We start from the raw sequence: 19,734 nt of genomic DNA, 5'->3' as shown, positions 1-19,734 counted from the left end.
TTTCTTTCTTTCTTTCTTTCTTTCTTTCTTTCTTTCTTTCTTTCTTTGCATATGGATATCCAATTCTTCCAGCACTAATTGTCAACAAGACTATCTTTCCTCTGCTGAATTATTTTGCAACTTTGAAAAAAAAATCAATTTGCCCCACTCTTTAAATGAGGGCTGCACATATTGTCTTCCTTCCAAAGAGTACAATATGGAAAGGGGGAACAGTAATTTCAGGTATATAAAGTAGATAAGTTACAAACACTACCTTAGCCAGGTGACACAGCTAATGATAAGTCATGTGGTTGGTATACACATGATGGGATGAAACGGCACTTTATCTCTATAAGCTTCCTCCCCCAAATCCATATCCCCAGTCTAATCAGGAGAAAAACATCAGAGAAATTCCAGGTAAAGAATATGCTACAAAATACCTGACCAGCATTCCTCAAAACTATCAAGGTTTTTAAAAACAACAAAAGAAGCTTACGGAAACACAGCGTATCCTGAATTGGATTCTTTAACAGAAAAAGGACTTCAGGTAAAAACTACTGAAATTTGAATAAGGCATGGTTTTATATTAATAAAGTACTGATATTGCTTCATCAATTTTAATAAATGTACCCACCTTACATTTTATAAATGTAAAATATTAATAGAGAAAACTGTGTGGGAACTATGGGAACTCTCTGAACTAGCTTTGCAATTTTTCTGTTAAACTGTTCGAAAAAATAAAGTTGATTTAAAAATATCAATTGCCTCTATTTGTATGTATCTGTTTCTGAACTCTACACGCCCCATGGATCCGGTGTTTATCCTTTCTTCTATAACCCACTCTCTTTTTTTTTTTTTTTCCAGCTTTATTGAGAGTCAGAGTTGACAACTACAAACGTAATATATTTCAAGTATACAACATGATGATCTGATGTATGTATACATCGTGAAAGGATTCTTCCATCAAGTTAATTAACACATGCATCAACTCAATGATTTTCCTTTCCTTTTTTTTTTTTTTTTAAGTGTTCTTACCACCACTGTCCCTTTGACCAATGTAAGTCATATGATCAAGGCCACAATCAGAGTAGAAAAGGGCTACAAAAATGGATCCTCAGCCCAACCTTCTCACTCTGTCATCTCTATGTTCATACCCACATCTAGGGGTATCTGATGCCACCAATTCCTGAGACTTTTGAGGTTTTATGATAAAATCTGGCTTAATTCTTACCTCTCCCCCATTGTTAATATTTAGTTTTCTTAAATGACTTAATCACTCTGCTGCTTTACAGCTTCCAAAATATTGGAGCTATTGTCTTTTCCCATGTACCCAATCCTCCTAAATTTCTGGGTTAAAACAAAAATCCTTTGTTGTATTTAAGTGCCATTTTTGGGCACTTATTCAATGTTAATTTTACATAGAAATCCCCTCTTGTTGAATATGTAGGTTGTTTCCATTTCCCCCTGTGATATAAATAGCCTAGTCATTTCTGTCTGCTCTCCTTTCTGTCTTCCAGAGAAGCATGCATGTTTACACTCTAACAATGCTCATTGCTCCCACCTTCACCAAAATTTGCTTTTGTTATTCATTCATTCAGTCATTCATTCATCCATTCATTCACTCATTCATTTAAGAAATACATATTTCTCATCCACTATGTACCAGGCTGAATGGTAGGTGCTGTACCGCTGTCCTAAATAAGATGGAGTTTATATTCTGGAGGGGGGTTAACAGACAAGTAAATACATTTTTAAGAAGAACAGTTTAAAAGTTTGTGAAAAGTTTTATAAAAGGAGTAAACTGGATCACAGAGGAGGACTTGGGGTACCAAGTTTAGATACGGTGGACAGAGAAGTTTTCTTTGAAAAGGGAGCATTTGTTTTTTTACTTACTTTGCTTTTTAAAACGATTTATTATGCAAAATATTAAACATTGGCAAGAGTGATTCCACTTTTAATAATGAACCTTTATGTGCCCATCATTAAGAATCTGCTATTATCGGGCGCCAGGGGTGGCTCAGTCTGTTAAGTGTCTGACTTTGGCTCAGGTCATGATCTCACAGTTTGTGAGTTTGAGGCCTGCATTGGGCTTTGTGCTGACAGCTCAGAGCCTGGATCCTGCTTGGGATTCTGTGTCCCCCTCTCTGCCCCTTCCATGCTCGCACTCTGTCTCTTCTCCTTCAAAAATTAATAAACATTAAAAAAAAAAAAAAAGAATCCACTATTACCATTTTTCTACCTAGTTTGTTATATCTTACCCCCCCCCCCCCCCCTTCTTGCTTGAGTACTTTAAAACAAGTCCCAGACATACTATTTTACCCTTAATCTGCATCTTAAACTGATAGGATTTTTTAAGCTTAACCACCATTATCACATCTAATAAAGTTAATAATTCTTTCAAATCATCTAATACTCAGTACATACTCAAATTTCCCTGGTCGAATCCAAGATGTCATTTAATAGTTGGTTTTTGGGGTCAAAAGATCAAAAAGTCTTCGGGGCACCTGGGTGGCTCAGTCGGTTAAGTGTCTGACTTTGGCTCAGGTCATGATCTCATGGTTTGTGAGTTCGAGCCCCGCATTGGGATCTCTGCTGTCAGCATAGAGCCCGCTTTGGATTCTCTGTCCCACTCTCTTTCTGCCCCTCCCCCACCCTCTCAAAAATAAATAAATGTTAAAAAAAAGAAATAAAATTAATTTTAGAAAAGTTGTCACATTGTATTTTGGTTTGTCTCTTAAGTTTTTTTTATCTTAGAACAGTGCATTTCTAATACTTTCAGAAATTCTCTTTATTACCTGGGATTCTTCTATAAAAAGAACTTTCTTTCACCAATCCATTAATTCTTCTGAAATAGAGATCACAGAAGAAGGACTGGATACATGCTGGATTCTTTCACTTTATCAAATTTCAGAGAAGTGAGTTGATGGACTAGGCAATCTCCAGTGTCAACCAGGAAGGTTTTGTTTGTTTAGCATCATTACAAATACACACATTTTTACATCTCTGATGTGTTTTAGTCTGTTATGATCATTATCCAGATTATCCCACTGGGCTAGGGGCATACCTTAGAGTGAGCTTCCTTATTTTTTTGCTGGTATATTGAGGCTTCTTGAATGAGCAGCCTGGGGCTATTCCTCCTTCCACACAGACTCCTGATTTTATTTTCTCTACTCCTAAGCTTCTTGAGGCTTTTGCAAACCAGCCATTCAGTTTGTCATCTCCAAGCCTTTGCTCAAGCTGATTCCTTTGGCTAAAATGCTTTCTCCTGGGGCGCCTGGGTGGCTCAGTCAGTTAAGCCTCTGATTTCGGCTCAGGTCATGATCTCATGGTTTGTGGGTTCTAGCCCTGCATGGGGCTCTGTGCTGACGGCTCAGAGCCTGGAGCCTGTTTCGGATTCTGTGTCTCCCTCTCTCTCTGCCCCTCCCCCACTCATGCTCTGTCTCTTAAAAATAAACATTAAAAATTTTTTTAAAAAATTAAATAAAATGCTTTTTCCTACTTATGTCCCCCAACTAATTTAGGTATCCTTCAAGACTCAGGGCCAATGTCGCCGCCTTTATGTAGTTTCCCTAAATCCCCCTAGACTTGAAACTCCATTCTTTCTTCCAATGCTGTAGTAGCCCCAACAGCACTGACCACCTTCTATTGACAACTGTTTGTAACTCTGCTCCCCACAACCCTGAGTTCACTGATGGCACAGGCCTTCACATAGCCATTTTGTTTTTTGTTTTTTCTAAAACTTTTTAATGTTTATTTATTTTTGCAAGAGAGACAGAGTGCCAGCAGGGCGGGGCAGAGAGAGAGGGAGACACAGAATCCGAAGCAGGCTCCAGGCTCTGAGCTGTCGGCACAGAGCCCGATGTGGGGCTTGAACCCATGAACCGTGTGATCATGACCTGAGCCGAAGTCGGGCGCTTAACTGACTGAGCCACCCAGGTGCTCCCACATAGTCATTTTGTATTTCTCAAGTACATGGAAGCATAATAAAATAATTCCTAAATGAATGAGTCCATCCATTTATTAAACAGATTTGCTGTCTATTGTGTAATAGGTAATGTTTCTGAGATAATTTGTACAATTCACTGGGTCCTGGAGAAAACAGACACAGAAACAAATAAACTACAATGTTATAAGGGCATGGTAATTTTTTGTCTGTGGGTGTAGCTACATTTTCCATTTTCTGTTCCTTCTTCCCAGAATGCTCCTCACACCTCATCTTTGCACTGTTGACTCCTCATCATTTGAGTTCTCAACTAAAAGGTCCTCTCCTCAGAAAGAGTTTTCCTCACTCTGTCAGATAAATGATCTGAAGTAGCCAACAGCCAGTCCCCTCCACAAACACATCTGAAGACACAAACCAACAGAGTAAGTCAAATGTGATGGGATATACTTAATTGTGTGATTCTTATAGACTCTAGTGCCCATTTTGCTGGAATTGTTTGCTCTCTCTCTCTTGCTGGCTTTGAGGGACCAAGTGGCCCTGTTGGGGAACCCTATCTGGTAAGGCCTCTTGGAGCTGAGGGCATCTCCAACCCACAGCCAGCAAGAGATCAAATATCTCAATCCTACAAGTGTAAGCAACTGAATTCTGCCAACAACCCGAGTGAAATTGGAAGCATATCCTTTCCCAGTAGAATCTGGGATGAGACCACAATCTTGGCCAAATCTTGAGTGCGGTTTTGCATGCAATCCTAACCAGAGGAGCTACTTAAGCCACACTCAGATTTCTGACTAGAGAAACTGTGAGATAATAATGTGGATTGCCACTAGGTTTGTAGTAATGTGGTTACACAGTGAGAAGTGACTAACATGTAACCATTGTGCAATTAGATTGTCTTTTAGAGCCGGGCACAGACCCCAATGTGGGGCTTAATCCCATAACTGTGAGATCATGAGCTGAGCCAAAATCAAGAGTTGGATGTTTAACTGACTAAGCCACCCAGGTGACCCAGATTCTGTACACAATTTACTGGTATGGAAGAAACTTTGATATTGGAGAGAGTTACCCTTTGCCATGCCGGGAGACAGTTCCTCTTATCTTACACGGGGGCACCCTGTCCTTGTTCCTTTGTTAGGAAACATTGGAAGATAGAGATAGTGTCTGTCCCTGGAGCAAAGGGCAGGTTTGTTTATAGCCTTTGAAGACAGAGATCGTGTCTCTTCTGCCTATTACTAAAGGTTTTCCTAACCTCACCGTGCCTTCCCTCTGCTGCAATCCAATGTGTATGCAGATGTCATCTGGCCTTCTTCATGTCACTCGGTGGAAACTGGGGCTCAGGGCACAGGCACAATAATGTTCATACTCTGCTGCTGCTGTAAGAAATTATCCTTCATCTCTGACCCAGTGGTTTTCTGGCTTCTACCAACATTCATGGAACTGGCAGGCAGATAGAATAAAACCGCAGGCCCCTCAGCGTTCTTGAAAAGCTACAGAAGGGGCCCCTGGGTGGCTCAGTTGGTTAAGTGTCTGACTTCGGCTTGGGTCATAATCTCACGGTTCATGGGTCCAAGCTCCACATGGGGCTCTCTGCTGCCAGCAGAGTCTGCTTCAGATCCTCTGTCCCCTTTCTCTGTGCCCCTTCCCCCGCTCTCTCTCTCAAAAATAAAATAAACATTAAAAAAAAAAACCAGACAAAAAAGGTTACAGAGAATGATGCAGAACACACACTTACCTGTGGAAATCGAAAAGCATATATATGTATATGTATGTATATATGTACACATATACATACATATACATATATATATATTTTTTTTCCCAGAGGTGCAAATGTAAATACTATACAAAATTACCCCTGAACCTATTAAGGAGGCAAGTGAGAATTCAAGCCTTGTAGTTCTTCATTCTCAGCATATGGCGTCATTCCTTCTTTACTAATCTCAACTACTCACCCTCACTTGGTAAATTCTCCATACGTGAGATCAATTAGGCATGAACAATGGCTAAGAATACCTTTATCATGGAGGGATTTTAGAAAGCACTACCTTGTTGCTTGTTACGTTACTAGGGCCGTCATCCCATCCCCAGATAGCTTGGTGCTATTTGTATTTTAGGTCCCCATTCAGTACCACACAATAACATATTCACTGTACTATGAGGAAATTTATTACTGTCATCATTTCAAGGTTTGTGGCCTACTAATTTAGCAATTATAGGACCCAGAGGCTTAAAATAGTAAAGTATTGCTGGTTAAAATCAAAATTGGGAAGGAAGGGCTTGATATAAAATGTACTAATCAAACTACCCTGAATTGCCTTTGAAAAAAAAAAGAAAGATGGTCTAACCCAATCTTTTACAATTTAGTTTCCACATGCCACCTACTCTCAATTTTTTTAAATGTTTATTTATCTTTAAGAGAGAGAGAGAGTGTGAGTGGAGAAGGCGAAGAGAGAGAGGGAGACACAGAATCTAAAGCAGGCTCTGAGCTGTCAGCACAGAGCCTGATACTGTCAGCAGAGCCTGACATGGGGCTCGAACCCATGAACCACGAGACCATGAGCTGAGCTGATGTCAGACGCTTAATCAACTGAGCCACCCCAGTGTCCCTACCTACTCTCAACTTAATCTCTAATTACAGTTCTCTAAAATTGTTGTGTTTTTCTTGGGGAAAATGGGTTATTTTTGGAAAAGATAGCATTTAATGTGAAATCAAAATACTGTAAACATTCCGTTTGATAACGAAAAATTTTAGATCAGAAATATGAACTTTCTCTTTAAGATGGGACGTACTACATTGTGAGACTTAAGTTGGACCAGCCAGTCTAGCCATACGTTTGAAATGGAGAAGATATTGCGTTTTATGTGCGGAGGGGTTCATTTCCCTGAATTGTCCCCAAACCCCAGAAGGTAAGGGTTTACTCACATGTGTATAAAGCCTGCCTTTTGTCATTTCAAATTAGGTTGACCAGTAGTCTCGGTTGGCATGGGCTGTCTGGTTTTAAAACTGAGTCTTTTATCCTGGGAAACCCCAGTTCTGGGAAAATTGGGATGATTGGTTACCCTACTTCAAATATAAATCCTAACCCCTATGCTTGGATTATCTTCAAGTTTGTGAACCATGTATTGGAAAATTGAATACATTCAGAAAATATTACATGATAGCTCATTAACTACACCTCTTGTTATTCACTTAACCATGTAAATGAACTGGTTAACTGTCCCCTGACCTTCTGGGTCCTTCTGCTTCACCTGTATAAAAATCAAGTAAGATTTCAGGTGTTTGAGAAGCAGCTTGTTTTTCCTGTGTCTCCTCTGCGATAGTTAAAACACAGAAAACTTGGCTTTTTTTTTTTTTAATTTTTTAACGTTTTATTTATTTTTGAGACAGAGAGACACAGAGCATGAACGGGGGAGGGGCAGAGAGAGAGGGAGACACAGAATCGGAAGCAGGCTCCAGGCTCTGAGCCATCAGCCCAGAGCCTGACATGGGGCTCGAACTCCCGGACCGCGAGATCGTGACCTGAGCTGAAGTTGGCCGCTTAACCGACTGAGCCATCCAGGCGCCCCAGAAAACTTGGCTTTAACCAAAGTCCTTCTGTGGTTTCTGAGACTATGAGGTTGTGGAGAACTACAGGGTGAGACAGAGTCAGCTGAGGGCCCAGGGTGGGTCTGGTAGAGAGGCAGATGTAGGGCCCTGTGCAGGCCCAGAAAGGAAGGGCAGAGAGGTGGCTGCTGTAAGGGCTCAGAAGAGAGGGAGAACCTGGCATACATTTCATTCTCCGCCAAAATGGGTAGTCTAAAGCCTTATACTTACCAGACAGATATTGGAGACTGTAGTGGGCTGCTTCTGAGAAGACTCCCAGTGATCCCTGCTTCCTTATGTAATCCTTCCCCAGCCCTGAGTGTGATTCCTTTTAACCCTCAAAGGTGATTAGATGTCACTTTTGTGACTAGACTAAGGTTGTGACTTCTTGCTAGTAAATGCTATTGCCTTCTTGGCTTGCATGCTTTGATGATATTGGGGAACACCACAGGGATTGTGCGTGGCTTCTAGTTGCTGAGGACAGCCTCTTGCTGACAGCCAGCAAAATGCTGAAGCCATTAGTCCTAGAACTACAAGAAACTGAATTCTGAGTGAGCCTAGAAGCAAAGCTTTCCCCAGTAGAGCCTTGGATGAGACCATACTCCAAGCAACACCTTTATTGCAGCCTTGTTAGACCCCAAGTGGAAGACCCATCTAGGCCTGGACGCCTGACTCATAGAAATTGTGACATAATAAATACATGTTATTTTAACCCATACATTTTGTGGTAATATTATTATGTAGCAATGGCTACTAATGCAGAGACTTGCATTTTTTTTTTTGTCACAAATAGATTAAAAGTGAGAAATGGGGATTTTATTCAATTTTTTTGGCGTGCCAATAATATATGGGGAATTTTGCTAGTTACTGGGTAAGTACACCAACAGAAGAGGTCTACTTTATAATACTGGATACATCTGTATCTGTATCCAAAATGCAATCTCAGGAGCCCTACAGATAATCCATGTTCATTTGGAGGACATGACAGAAGTGTGGTGAGTTGGTTGCCTGTAGGAGTCTACACCAGGGTTCTGTGTTCTGAGCCAAGTGGATGCCTCAAAAGCTAGAAGAAAATGGGAGGATGATGGAGGTAACAGATGACCATTTTCTAAAACTCCTGGATTTGTGGTTTGGACCCCTATGGGCAGAGGTTAATGGCAGAAGCTAGAAGATTTCCGTTCTTAGGAGACTTTGTCAGACCACGAGTCCAAGCCATGCTGTCACGGACACTGGAATGCTGCAGGGGTGCACCAGAGGAAGGATGGTCTTTGGGAGTACTGGAGGGGAAATGTCCACATTGACCTTGGTGTCCTCACAGAGCACATCCGCTGAGGCCACAGAGAAACATCTTGAGATTTTGCGAGCAACAAGGGAACACCCAGGAGGGAGAGCTGAGTGAATGCTTTCAGTGACTTGCTTTACAGATTGGATCATTAGCAGCATGAGAAACTCTTTAATGGATTGTGTTGCTTGTGTTCCCTAAAAGATAGAGCCAGAGGCAAGTGTGATGAGTGCTGATGCTTTCCTCCAAGCTGGAGAGAATGAAGGGAAGGAGCAGGGAAGGCTAAGAAGTCCTGCATGGATGTTGCTTCACAACGGGCTGCCTACACATCAGTAGTCTCCTTGGCAGGTGGCCCACTCAGCCACAGACATGTCTTGACAGGTGATGCAGAGAAACCATTCCTTACAGTCGTCTATCTGAGGGAGAGGAAAAGGGAATTTATTTGTGTGGCTCCTTCCTGCCTCGTTCCTACTGACCAATTTGTCTTGATCAAAATCTGATCCCTGTATCAGGCCAGGGAAGTCTGGGGATATTTTGTTTTCAAGCAAATGACTACAGTGAAAGGCAGATCTCCTCAAACTTCTAAGAGAGTCTCTGTCTGAGTCCATTTGGGCTGCCATAACCAAAATACCATAAACTGCCTGGCTTTACAAACAGCAAACATTTATTTCTCACAGTTCTGGAGTCTGGGATGTCTGAGATCAGGGCACTGGTAGATTGAGTGTCTGGTGACACCTGCTGTCTGTTCCATTGATAGCTGTCTTTTACTGTGACTTCGCTTGGTGGGTGGCAGGAGACAGGGAGTTCTGTGAAGTCGCATAAAAAAGCACACTGGGGTGCCTTTTTCCAGCTCAGGTCATGATCTCATCGTTTGTGAGTTCGAGCCCCGCGTCAGGCTCTGTGCTGACAGCTCAGAGCCTGGAGCCTGCTTTGGATTCTGTGTCTCCCTCTCTCTCTGTCCCTCCCCTACTTGTGCTCTGTCGCTCTCTCAAAAATAAATAAACATTAAAAAAAATTTAAAAAAAAGTACACTAATCCCATTCATGAGGGCTCCATCCTTATGATCTAGGCACCTCCTAAAGGTCTCATTTCCTAATGCCATCACATGGGGCATTAGGTTTGAACGTACGAATTTTGGCAGGACAAATATTCAGTCCTCAGTAGCCGCTTTCCTGTTGGAGTGAAGGCTTCTGAGAAAAGGCATTTGAGCCAAACCCTGAAGGCTAACATTCTCAATAAAAAGCCGAGATACCACACCACGAAGTGCAAAGTGTGTTTGGGGAAACCCTAGTGTACATAAAGTTTCAGCCAACTTTACATTTCTGGATAAAGAACTTGAACTATTTTTTAGGCAATAGGACGCCTATCAATACTTTTAACCTAGAGATATCATGCAATGGGAGATCAGAGCTCAAGAAAGTTTTCTAGTTTCTGTAAGTGTGGTATTGTACAGTTGAATCCACCCGGGGGGGGGGGGGGGGGAATAAAAACTAGGGTTCTTAATCTGGGTCTATGAATCGCATAGAAGTGTCTGTGAAGCTCAGAAATTGCACGCTACGTTTTTGTCGGGGCCTCCATAGCGTTCATCAACTTTTTAAAGGGTCCAGACCCCAAAAAGTTAAAGTGCACTGGCAAAGAGAGAAAATCCGCATGTCCCTCCCTTTCTGCCCCAAGCGTGGAGTACAATACCTCCCATTTGGGGGTCTGGAGATTGGAGTGAAACTGGCCAGAATATTTCCTAATTCAGAGTTAAGAGCAGTTCAAGCTTGTTATGACATAACCTGGAGAAGATCTGGACGCCAGGAGGGGGCCCATCACGGCACAGGCTCCGGCAAAGGCGCCCAGGGTTTCGACACCTTCGCTGCGCTCCCAAGAGGTTGAAAAACACAACTCCTTTCTTCCTGCAACTGCGCAGGCGCTAGGACCGATGTCCCGCCGCGCGCCTCCCGCGACGCCCCACCCCGCCCCGCCCCTGCGCGAGGCAGGACGGGAAAGCAAAGATGGAAGCGTCCATTTGAACATCTCGCCTGAGTGGCTTCCCTGCACGCCTGCTTGTCGTTCGCAGTCGCGTCCGTAGCTGCTGCCCATTCTTCCTCCGGAATAGGGGAGGGAGAGGGAATGAGAAGTGGCAGCGGCCGAGGAGTCACCGTGACCGACCCCACCGCTGCCCTCGGGCCCCCTCGGCCCCCGCGCCTCCGGGGAGCAGCCGGGGCTCGCCGCGCCTGACGCGTCCCGAGTTACACAGGTGCGGGCTCGGGCCCGCAGCGTCCGGTGATTCACCACATGTCTTACGACCTCGCATCCGCCCCGAGGTTGACCTGCATCCGGTGACCGGAGGGCTGGGAGTCCAGGGGCAGGCCCTAGGCGCCCGTTTGCGCCAAGGGGTCCTCAGCCTGCGGGCTGGGCTTTCCGGGGTGCACCTCCCCGCTCCACTCCTCGTTGACTTCCTTCCTGAGTTGGACGCGGTGTCCCATGTGGGCCTCAGCTTCTCTACAGCTCCTTGCTTCTCGGACAGAATTTTCTGAGGCCCGAGGGCTTAGCTTTTTGGTTTCACCTAACCCTAAGGAGGCCGAGGAAGCGTTGCCTTTTTGCGGAGACTACGCAAGATGCGTTTCCTGTGCATTTGGGTCTCCTCTTAAGGCAGTTTTGTGGTTACCTTTGGCAGAGTAGTTTTTGTTCCTAGTAACCAATGTTCATATCTTAATTTATCTTATTAATGTAACATAGTACTTTTATTTGTAGCTTTCTTTGTTGCTCTAATGAGTAAACGTAAAAATTTGGGGTACTTTAAAAGTATTAAAGATGTTCTAATCGTACAAAAAGATATTGTACTGTTAAATTAATTCTGTAATAATGTAATTTTCTTGAAGATTTGATAGAATAACATTTTGAAATTGCACAACTGAAGTTGGACAAAGTCACAAGGTTAATGCTGGCCATCCTGTTGACTAGGAAATAGGAAGACCAGCTGAGTTTTGTTGTTTTCTTGTAAGTTTTGTAAGGCACGTTATTAGTAGTGTCCTAAGTTCAAGTGTTCTCAATTCTGAATTTTAGCAGGAGGAAATAAGTGCCACGATTGTGACATACAGTTATCTAAGGAATGTTGATTCACCGCAAAATAGCTTTGCAACTCTGCTGCATAGAAACTACAGAGGCTTTGAGATAGTGCAGCAATGAAAACTACTGATGCCAAAAAAACTTCAGATGAGAAATCTGTGTCAAATTTAATTGCATTCTTAATTGTGAGTGTTTTTCAGACGCTAAAGGTTATCTGTAGCGGTTTTCAGACGCTAAAGGTTGTCTATACATTTGTTCTGATTTCTGTGTTCAAGGATTGCAGTTTAAATGAGATGCTGCAAAACCTATTTCTAATGTAGGTGTTGTCTCAGAGACAGAACTGGCATCCACCTGATATACCACCTTATAGAATATTGGAATTTTATTAGTTGTCAATTACTGTATGTAGCAGTGTTTTGGAGGTAAAGGAGCGTTTTTCCATCTAGAGCTCATCTACATCTTTGCAGTAATGAGCTGTACTGTAATAGATTGTGTTGATTAAAAGCTAGCACTCTTAAATTTGCTATAAGCATGACTTTTCCATGGCCAGGGTTATTCATGCCTTGGTTATGGTTTCACCAAAAATTGGAATTGGTTGTAGTTATATGTTTAAGTGAATTGACATGTCAAAACTGCTGATGACATTTGATTTGATAGTTTGTTAGGTCTTTTGTGGACTGGTCTACTAAAAGCCGTATTTCAACTTCTGATGAGTTAGAGGTAACGTGTTTTTGTTTGTTTCATTCCAATATGCCAGTGATCCTTTAGGTATGCCTTTCATGGAATCTGGAACGCCCTTTGATATTATGATTACACGTACATCTATATAATATGATAGGATTAATGACTCTTTTGTTTACTTTTATGATCTTTATATTCTGGTTTTGACTCTAGAAGCTGACCAGAATGTGTTTGAATTCATGCAGAAATAATGTTGATATTTGGAACCCATGTCGAACTTCTATGAAGAAAGGGCAACAATGATTGCAGCCGGGGATTTGCAGGAATTTGTTCCTTTTGGTCGAGACCACTGCAAGCACCACCCTAATGCTTTGAACCTTCAGCTTCGCCAGCTGCAGCCAGCCTCTGAGTTATGGTCTTCTGATGGTGCTGCTGGCTTGGTGGGATCCCTTCAGGAGGTTACAATCCACGAGAAACAGAAGGTTCCATTAAGTTTCCCATTATATTTTTGAAACTAGAGTGATGTGATCTATTTATAATTTAAGGTTACTCAGATGCAACTGAGGAATGAATATAATGCTTCTTGGGGGGTAGAGATTCAGATTTGGTAATTACAGTAAAGGCTAGAATAATTACATTATTGTATTATGGTGTCATAGCTCTTTAGACATGTATAACTCATGATTTCATAATGGAAGTCAAATTCAGTAGTATGGTTATGGTCTATTTTGTTTTTATTTTTTATAAAGTTTATTTATTTATTTTGGGAGAGTGTGCCTGCCAGCGGGGTGGGGGTGGGAGTGGCAGAGGAGAGGGAGAGAGAAAGAGAGAGAAAGAGAATCCCAAGTGGAAATCCTGTGCTGTGCGGAGCCTGATGCTCAGTGCAGGCCTCGAACTGACAAACCATGAGATCATGACCTGAGCTGAAATCAAGAGTTGGATGCTCAACCGACTGAGCCACCAGGCTTGATTATGGTCTATTTTGAACCTCTTTCTCTTTGCTTAGTATGTGGAGACCAGATTTCATGTTATTTGATGAGTAGATGGTAGAGTTAGAAATGGTCCCTGCCGCAAAAGACCTGGGTGTTTCTTCTTTTTTTTAAATTAAGTTAAATTAAATTTAATTTAATTAGAGAGAGAGTGAGCGAGAGAGTGTGCACTTGAGTAGGGGAGAGGGGCAGAGGGAGAGAGGGAGAGAATCTTAAGCAGGCTCCATGTTCAGTGTGGAGCCTGACACGGGGCTAGATCCCATGACCCTGGGATCACAACCTGAGGCGACATCCAGGGTTGGACGCTCAACTCACTGAGCCACCCAGGCACCCCAAAACCTGAACGTTTCTAGAGGAGGAAACAAATGCCATACAAATAGATAGTGTAGTAATTCTTAAATAGGGGAGTGAGATACAAGTGTGTGTCAGAAAATCAGCCGTTCCTGCCTTCCATTTTCTTATCCCTTTGGGATAACAAAATCTCAGGGAGGGGAGGCTTATGTAGTTAGAAATCTAAATCTTTCTCACTCCCATTCATTTTGATGGGTAGGACAAGGGGAGGAAGGTGAGTGTATATGTTGTTGTGAAACTGGGAAATAAGCATTGTGTATAAATTCCACCAGTGATTCCCACGTGTACTTCACTGCTCCCTTGCATCACCCCTGTATATGCTTAATATACCTTTTTTGTGTCCCGAGTATGTCGGTTTCATTTTTGGATCTATAGATAAGGTATAAGGTTTGTTGATAAGGTGTAACATTTTGGCAGAATAATATATTAGTATAGGGCAGTTAATAGAATTTTTGAGTAAATTCTTGTTCATAAAATCCTGTAAGATTTACACACCCACTATGTTAATCGGTGGCATCAAACCTTCTAAGAGCTGGGTTTGGATTGTGTCTTACTCCAGAGAGAGAGTAAGAGACTTATATTTGGATGACCGTTTGATTTAATGTCTTGTCCCATACAATTGAGAAAGTGCTTTATTAACCTGTCTTACATGTATTAATTTTTAAGGAAAGCTGGCAGTTAAGGAAAGGTGTCAGCGAAATTGGAGAAGAAGTGGATTATGATGAGGAACTCTACGTGGCTGGAAATATGGTGATCTGGAGCAAAGGAAGTAAAAGCCAGGCATTAGCTGTTTATAAAGCATTTACAGTTGACAGTCCTGTTCAGCAGGTGAGTTGATTTGAATTTTAGCATTTGGTTGATTATTTAACACTTAAATACAACAAACTTTTGTATTAAAATGTAACAGAAATGATGGGGTGCCTGGGTGGCTCAGTCGGTTAAGCGTCCAACTTCAGCTTAGGTCATGATTTCATGGTTCGTGAGTTCGAGCCCCGTGTTGGGCTCTGTGCTGACAGCCCAGAGCCTGGAGCCTGCTTCATGTTATGTCTCCCTCTCTCTCTGCCCCTCCCCTGCTCATGCTGTCTCTCTCTGTCTCTCAAAAATAAATAAACATTAAAAAAAATTTTTTTTTAACTTAACAGAAATGATAAAAACATAGCATAATGATTCCAGCAACTGGATGTATATTTTAACGTGTAGTAAAGATGATAGGAAAATAAAAATTTCATTTGTTTTCTATATCATCACCTTTTTTATGCTATCTTTTGTCAGTTTAAGGATAATCTTTAAACATTGTCCTTGATTAATTTGACTTATTGTAAGTAAAAACTTATAAGACATTCAGGGTACAAAAATATTTTAACACATGATGACTATGATTGCAGAATATCGAATAAAAAAGATTGGGCTCATAGTAATACTAAAAGAGTAAGGGAAAGGAAATCCCTAGTTTTTTATCATTGTAGTTGGCTATTAAAACTAATTCTATTCTGAAATTGGTAATTAAAAGGAAAGAATTAAACATTTGCCCTGCCTTTTTGGAAGACATGCAATTCATTTCCAATTAATGAAGGAAAACCCATATTTATAGTAGACCAGTGAATAAAGGAATGGTAGAATTAGAAAATCACCATTTTTTTAAAATAAGAATTTATTTAATTTGTTTTTTAATTTACATCCAAGTTAGTTAGCTATAGTGGAACAATGATTTCAGGAGTAGATTCCTTAATGCCTTAAGACGTTTTCTTTCTTTTTTTTTTTTTTTTTAAACAATTTTTTTAATGTTTATTTTTGACAGAGAAAGAGAGACAGAGCATGAGTGGGGGAGGGGCAGAGAGAGAGGGAGACAACAGAATCTGAAGCAGGCTCCAGGCTCTGAGCTGTCAGCACAGAGCCCGACGTGGGGCTCAAACTCACAAACCGTGAGATCATGACCTGGGCCGAAGTCGGACGCTCAACCAACTGAGCCATACAGGCACCCCAACCTTAAGACGTTTTCTAGGCCTTACCCTCAAAGATGGTTTTCAGAGGTACGTAAAGATAGAGAAGGCTTATTTATCAATATGGGAAGGAAATAAATGGAAAAAAAAACCCTGAATATATTCCTGGACAGAATCAAGATTCAAAATGAGTTTGACAGACTTGGATATAGAGTAAAACAAATGAAATAAGGCTTAGATATGGTTAGGATTAATAGAAAGGCCGGAAGCTGAATCAGAGATTGTTATAGCTGTAGAGATCCTGTTTTGAATTCAAAGAATTAATTGAATTAATTCAAATTGGAGAAGATGGCCTTTAATAGTTTCTCACATAGAAATTCTCTGAAAAAGTTTTAATTGACTGCATGTTGCTATGAACTGTGGCCTTTGCTGGACAGACATAAAAGCAGCAAACAAATCCATTGATATTGGCTGGCCTGATCACACTTGGAACATGGGTCTACTCTTTTTTTTGTTTTTTTCTTTTAATTGACATCAAAATTAGTTAGCATATAGTGCAACAATGATTTCAGGAGTAGATTCCTTAATGCCCCTTACCCATTTAGCCCATCCCCCCTCCCACAGCCCCTCCAGTAACCCTCTGTTTGTTCTCCATATTTAAGAGTCTCTTCTGTTTTGTCCCCTTCCCTGTTTTTATATTATTTTTGTTTCCCTTCCCTTATGTTCATCTGTTTTGTCTCTTATAGTCCTCATATGAAGGAAGTCATATGATATTTGTCTTTCTCTGACTAATTTCATTTAGCATATTACCCTCCAGTTCCATCCACGTAGTTGCAAATCATTCTTTTTGATTGCCAAGTAATACTCCATTGTATATATATATATACACCACCTTTTCTTTATCCATTCATCTGAAAATCACCATTTTTTAGCATCCAAGGTAATAACTGATTCAGACGAAGATCATAAATGGATACTAACACTTTTGGGTAAAAGGATATGACCATGGCACCAAAGTGTTGCCCTCTGGATTGTTTGTAATGTGGAGGGACAATGTATCTCTACTTTGGTGGTATCTGTTATTCTCCACCTCAACCAGATTGATTGAGTTTATCATCAATGATAGTGGGACAAAGGAGTGATATGCGCCTCCAGCTGTAATGCAGCACGAGGTATGGTGATGTCAACCTACTACCTTTTCTTCTCAAATACTTAACTTGAATATCTAGACCTAATTTTCAATTATAGGAAATAATGGGGACTAGAGGATCAATTTGTAAACTATCATGAGATGAGAAGTGGGTTGGAGGTGTAGATGAAACAAGAATGGCCAAAGGTTGGTAATTACTGAAGCTGGCTGATGGGACTTATGTTACTCTGTTTACTTGATATATGTTTAAAATTTCCCATAATAGAAAATTTAAAGAAAAAACACCATGAGAAAACAATTGGGGGCACAGTCTAGATTCTGGTCTCTTTAGAAAGTCAGGGAGAAAGAAAAGAAGGTGGAGACTTGTCTAGATTAAAAGGAGACTAAGGGGACATCACCAAATGCAATATTTTTTGAAACTTGTTAAGTGAACTTTGAATTCTGGTTCTAGAAAATCAGCTAAAAAAGACAGTTTTGGGAAAATTTGAAAATTTGAAAAAGTTGCAAATGGAATGGATATTAAGTGATGTTCAAAAATCATTTTTTTTTCTTAGGCAGGATAATGGTTTTGTGGCTATATAGGAAACCATGTTTATTTATAGGAAGTGCATGATGAAGCGTTTAGGGGTAAAGTGTCATGATGTGTAATTCAAATAGTGTCCCCTCAATCCCACGTGAACGCAAGTGTATGTATATAAACAGATATGGCAAACTATTAATAACTTAGATTTAGGTGAGACAGATGTTCAGTGTAAAGAGTGTGGAAAAACATGACTTTGTCTAAATTCAGAATGGCTGTACTCAGGGTGTGGCTATGGGTAGATGCTGGCAGGTATTGGATAGATCCGAACTTAAACTTGTATGTGAACCAAGGAATTTGTATTTTATTTTATTTTTTTTAACGTTTATTTATTTTTGAGACAGAGAGAGACAGAGCATGAACGGGGGAGGGGCAGAGAGAGAGGAAGACACAGAATCAGAAGCAGGCTCCAGGTTTTGAGCCATCAGCCCAGAGCCCAACGCGGGGCTCGAACTCACGGACTGTGAGATTGTGACCTGAGCTGAAGTCGGACGTTTAACCGACTAAGCCACCCAGGCGCCCCAGGAATTTGTATTTTAAACTGTATGCAGAAGGCAGCTTATCCCCTACTTTGCAAATGGAAAGTACATGATCAGTTTTGTATTTTGAGAAGTGATTAGTTTGGTGGGAGCATATAGGACTGACTGGAGAGACTGTTGCCCGGAATACTGTTTGGTGGCGGTTCAGGCGAAAGAGATGGGCGCCTGAAGACAATGGGGAGATGGAGGCGAGAGACAAGGCTGAGGGAAATAGGTGGAGAGGGGGCAAGCGACTTCTTAGATATTAGGGGTAAAGGAGACTGAAGTATCTAGTTTTACAGCCTGGGAGGGTAGAGTTTCATAAGAGGAAGTTGAGACTGAGGTACAGTGCAGACTTTGGAGATTTCAGATTGGAGTGCAGCTCTGGTGCCTGTTTTTCTTTGAACTTGTATTTGCTAAAATGTCATTAAAAACCCCTACAACTCAACAACAGCAGAGCAAGCAGTCCAATTAAAAAATGGGCACAGGACTTAAGTAGACATTTCTCTAAAGATCTACAAATGGCCAATAAGCACATGAAAAGACGCTCAGCATCATTGGTTATCAGGCAAATGCAAATCAAAACCATGGTGAGATACCACTTCACACCTACTGGGATGATGATTATTAAAAACACCAAAGATAACAAGTGTTGGTGAGGATGTTGAAAAATTGGAACGCTGTGCATTGCTGGTGGGAATGGAAAGTAACCACTGTGGAAAACAGTTTGGTGGTTCTTCCAAAAGGTAAATATAGGATTACCATACGATCTAGGAATTCCACTTGTAGGTATATCCTCAAAAGAGTTTAAAGCCGGGAGGGGAGGGGCGCCTGGGTGGCTCAGTTGTTTGTCTGACTCTTGATTTCGGTTCAGGTCATCTCGTGGTTCATGGGTTCGAGCCCTGTGTCGGATTCTGTGCTGACAGTGAAGACCCTGCTTGGGATATTCATTTTCTCTCTCTCTCTCTCTCTCTAAAAATAAATAAATTAACTAAAAAGAATTGAAAGCAGGGACTCAGACCAATACTTGTATACCAATATTCATGGCAGTGCCCCTCACAGTAGCCGGAAGGTGGAACCAGTCCAGGTGTCCAAAAACAGATGAATGGATAAGCAATGTGTGCTGTATACGTACAGAGGATTATTATTCAACCTTAAAAAATGCAGGAAATTCTGATACTACAACATGGCAAAACATTGAAAGTATGGTAAGGTAGACACAAAAGGACAAATCCTGTGTGATTCCAGTTTCATGAGGCTCTTAGAAGAGGCAAATTCATAGAGACAGAAAGTAGTATAAAGGTTACTAGGGGCAGGGAGGAGGGAGAAATGGGGAGTCAGTGTTTAATGGGTACAGTTTCTGATTGGGGTGATGAGAAAGTTCCAGAAGTAGATAGTGATGAGGTTGTACAACATTGTGAATGTGTTTAATACCACTGAATTTGTACACTTACAGATGGTTAAAGTGGTAAATTTATATCTTACTACAATTACAAAAACATACAAAATGCCGTTAAACAATTTCGATAAGTGATTGTTAAGCATGCCAGTTGAAGTCTAATGGCTTTTCCTAGTTTGAATTTTACAAGCGGGGCCTTTAAGGAAAATGTTAATTTTTCTAAAGATTTTTTTTCTCTATTTCTTTTTTCTTTTTTTTTTTAATGTTTATTATTTATTCTTGAGA

At 41.1% G+C, this 19,734-nt stretch overlaps 2 protein-coding genes across 6 annotated transcripts in view; one reads left to right on the top strand and one right to left on the bottom strand.

Moving 5' to 3' along the window:
* The window catches only part of MERTK (MER proto-oncogene, tyrosine kinase), a 148,558-nt gene extending 137,900 nt beyond the window's left edge, over positions 1-10,658 (bottom strand). Inside the window, exon 1 of the mRNA XM_040496731.1 lies at positions 10,566-10,658. Within this exon, the coding sequence (XP_040352665.1) occupies positions 10,566-10,599 (34 nt within the window). The 5' untranslated portion in view covers positions 10,600-10,658. The remainder of the gene's footprint in view (positions 1-10,565) is intronic.
* A 119-nt stretch (positions 10,659-10,777) lies between these two features.
* Positions 10,778-19,734, top strand: part of ANAPC1 (anaphase promoting complex subunit 1) — a 97,698-nt gene continuing 88,741 nt past the window's right edge. For 3 of the 5 annotated variants that reach the window (XM_040496728.1, XM_040496725.1, XM_040496729.1), the window contains exons 1-3: positions 10,778-11,029; positions 12,768-13,004; positions 14,529-14,690. In XM_040496728.1, coding sequence (XP_040352662.1) covers positions 12,792-13,004; positions 14,529-14,690 — 375 coding nt within the window. In that variant the 5' untranslated portion in view covers positions 10,778-11,029; positions 12,768-12,791. Of the gene's footprint in view, positions 11,030-11,099; positions 11,451-11,528; positions 11,773-12,767; positions 13,005-14,528; positions 14,691-19,734 lie in introns of those variants that run through there. The other 2 variants (XM_040496727.1, XM_040496726.1) reach the window with 2 other exon arrangements.

This window comes from Herpailurus yagouaroundi, unplaced genomic scaffold (genome assembly GCF_014898765.1).
Source record: "Herpailurus yagouaroundi ecotype Mexico unplaced genomic scaffold, PumYag 188, whole genome shotgun sequence".
Lineage (NCBI taxonomy): Eukaryota > Metazoa > Chordata > Mammalia > Carnivora > Felidae > Herpailurus > Herpailurus yagouaroundi.
This window is presented reverse-complemented; position numbering and strand designations above follow the sequence as displayed.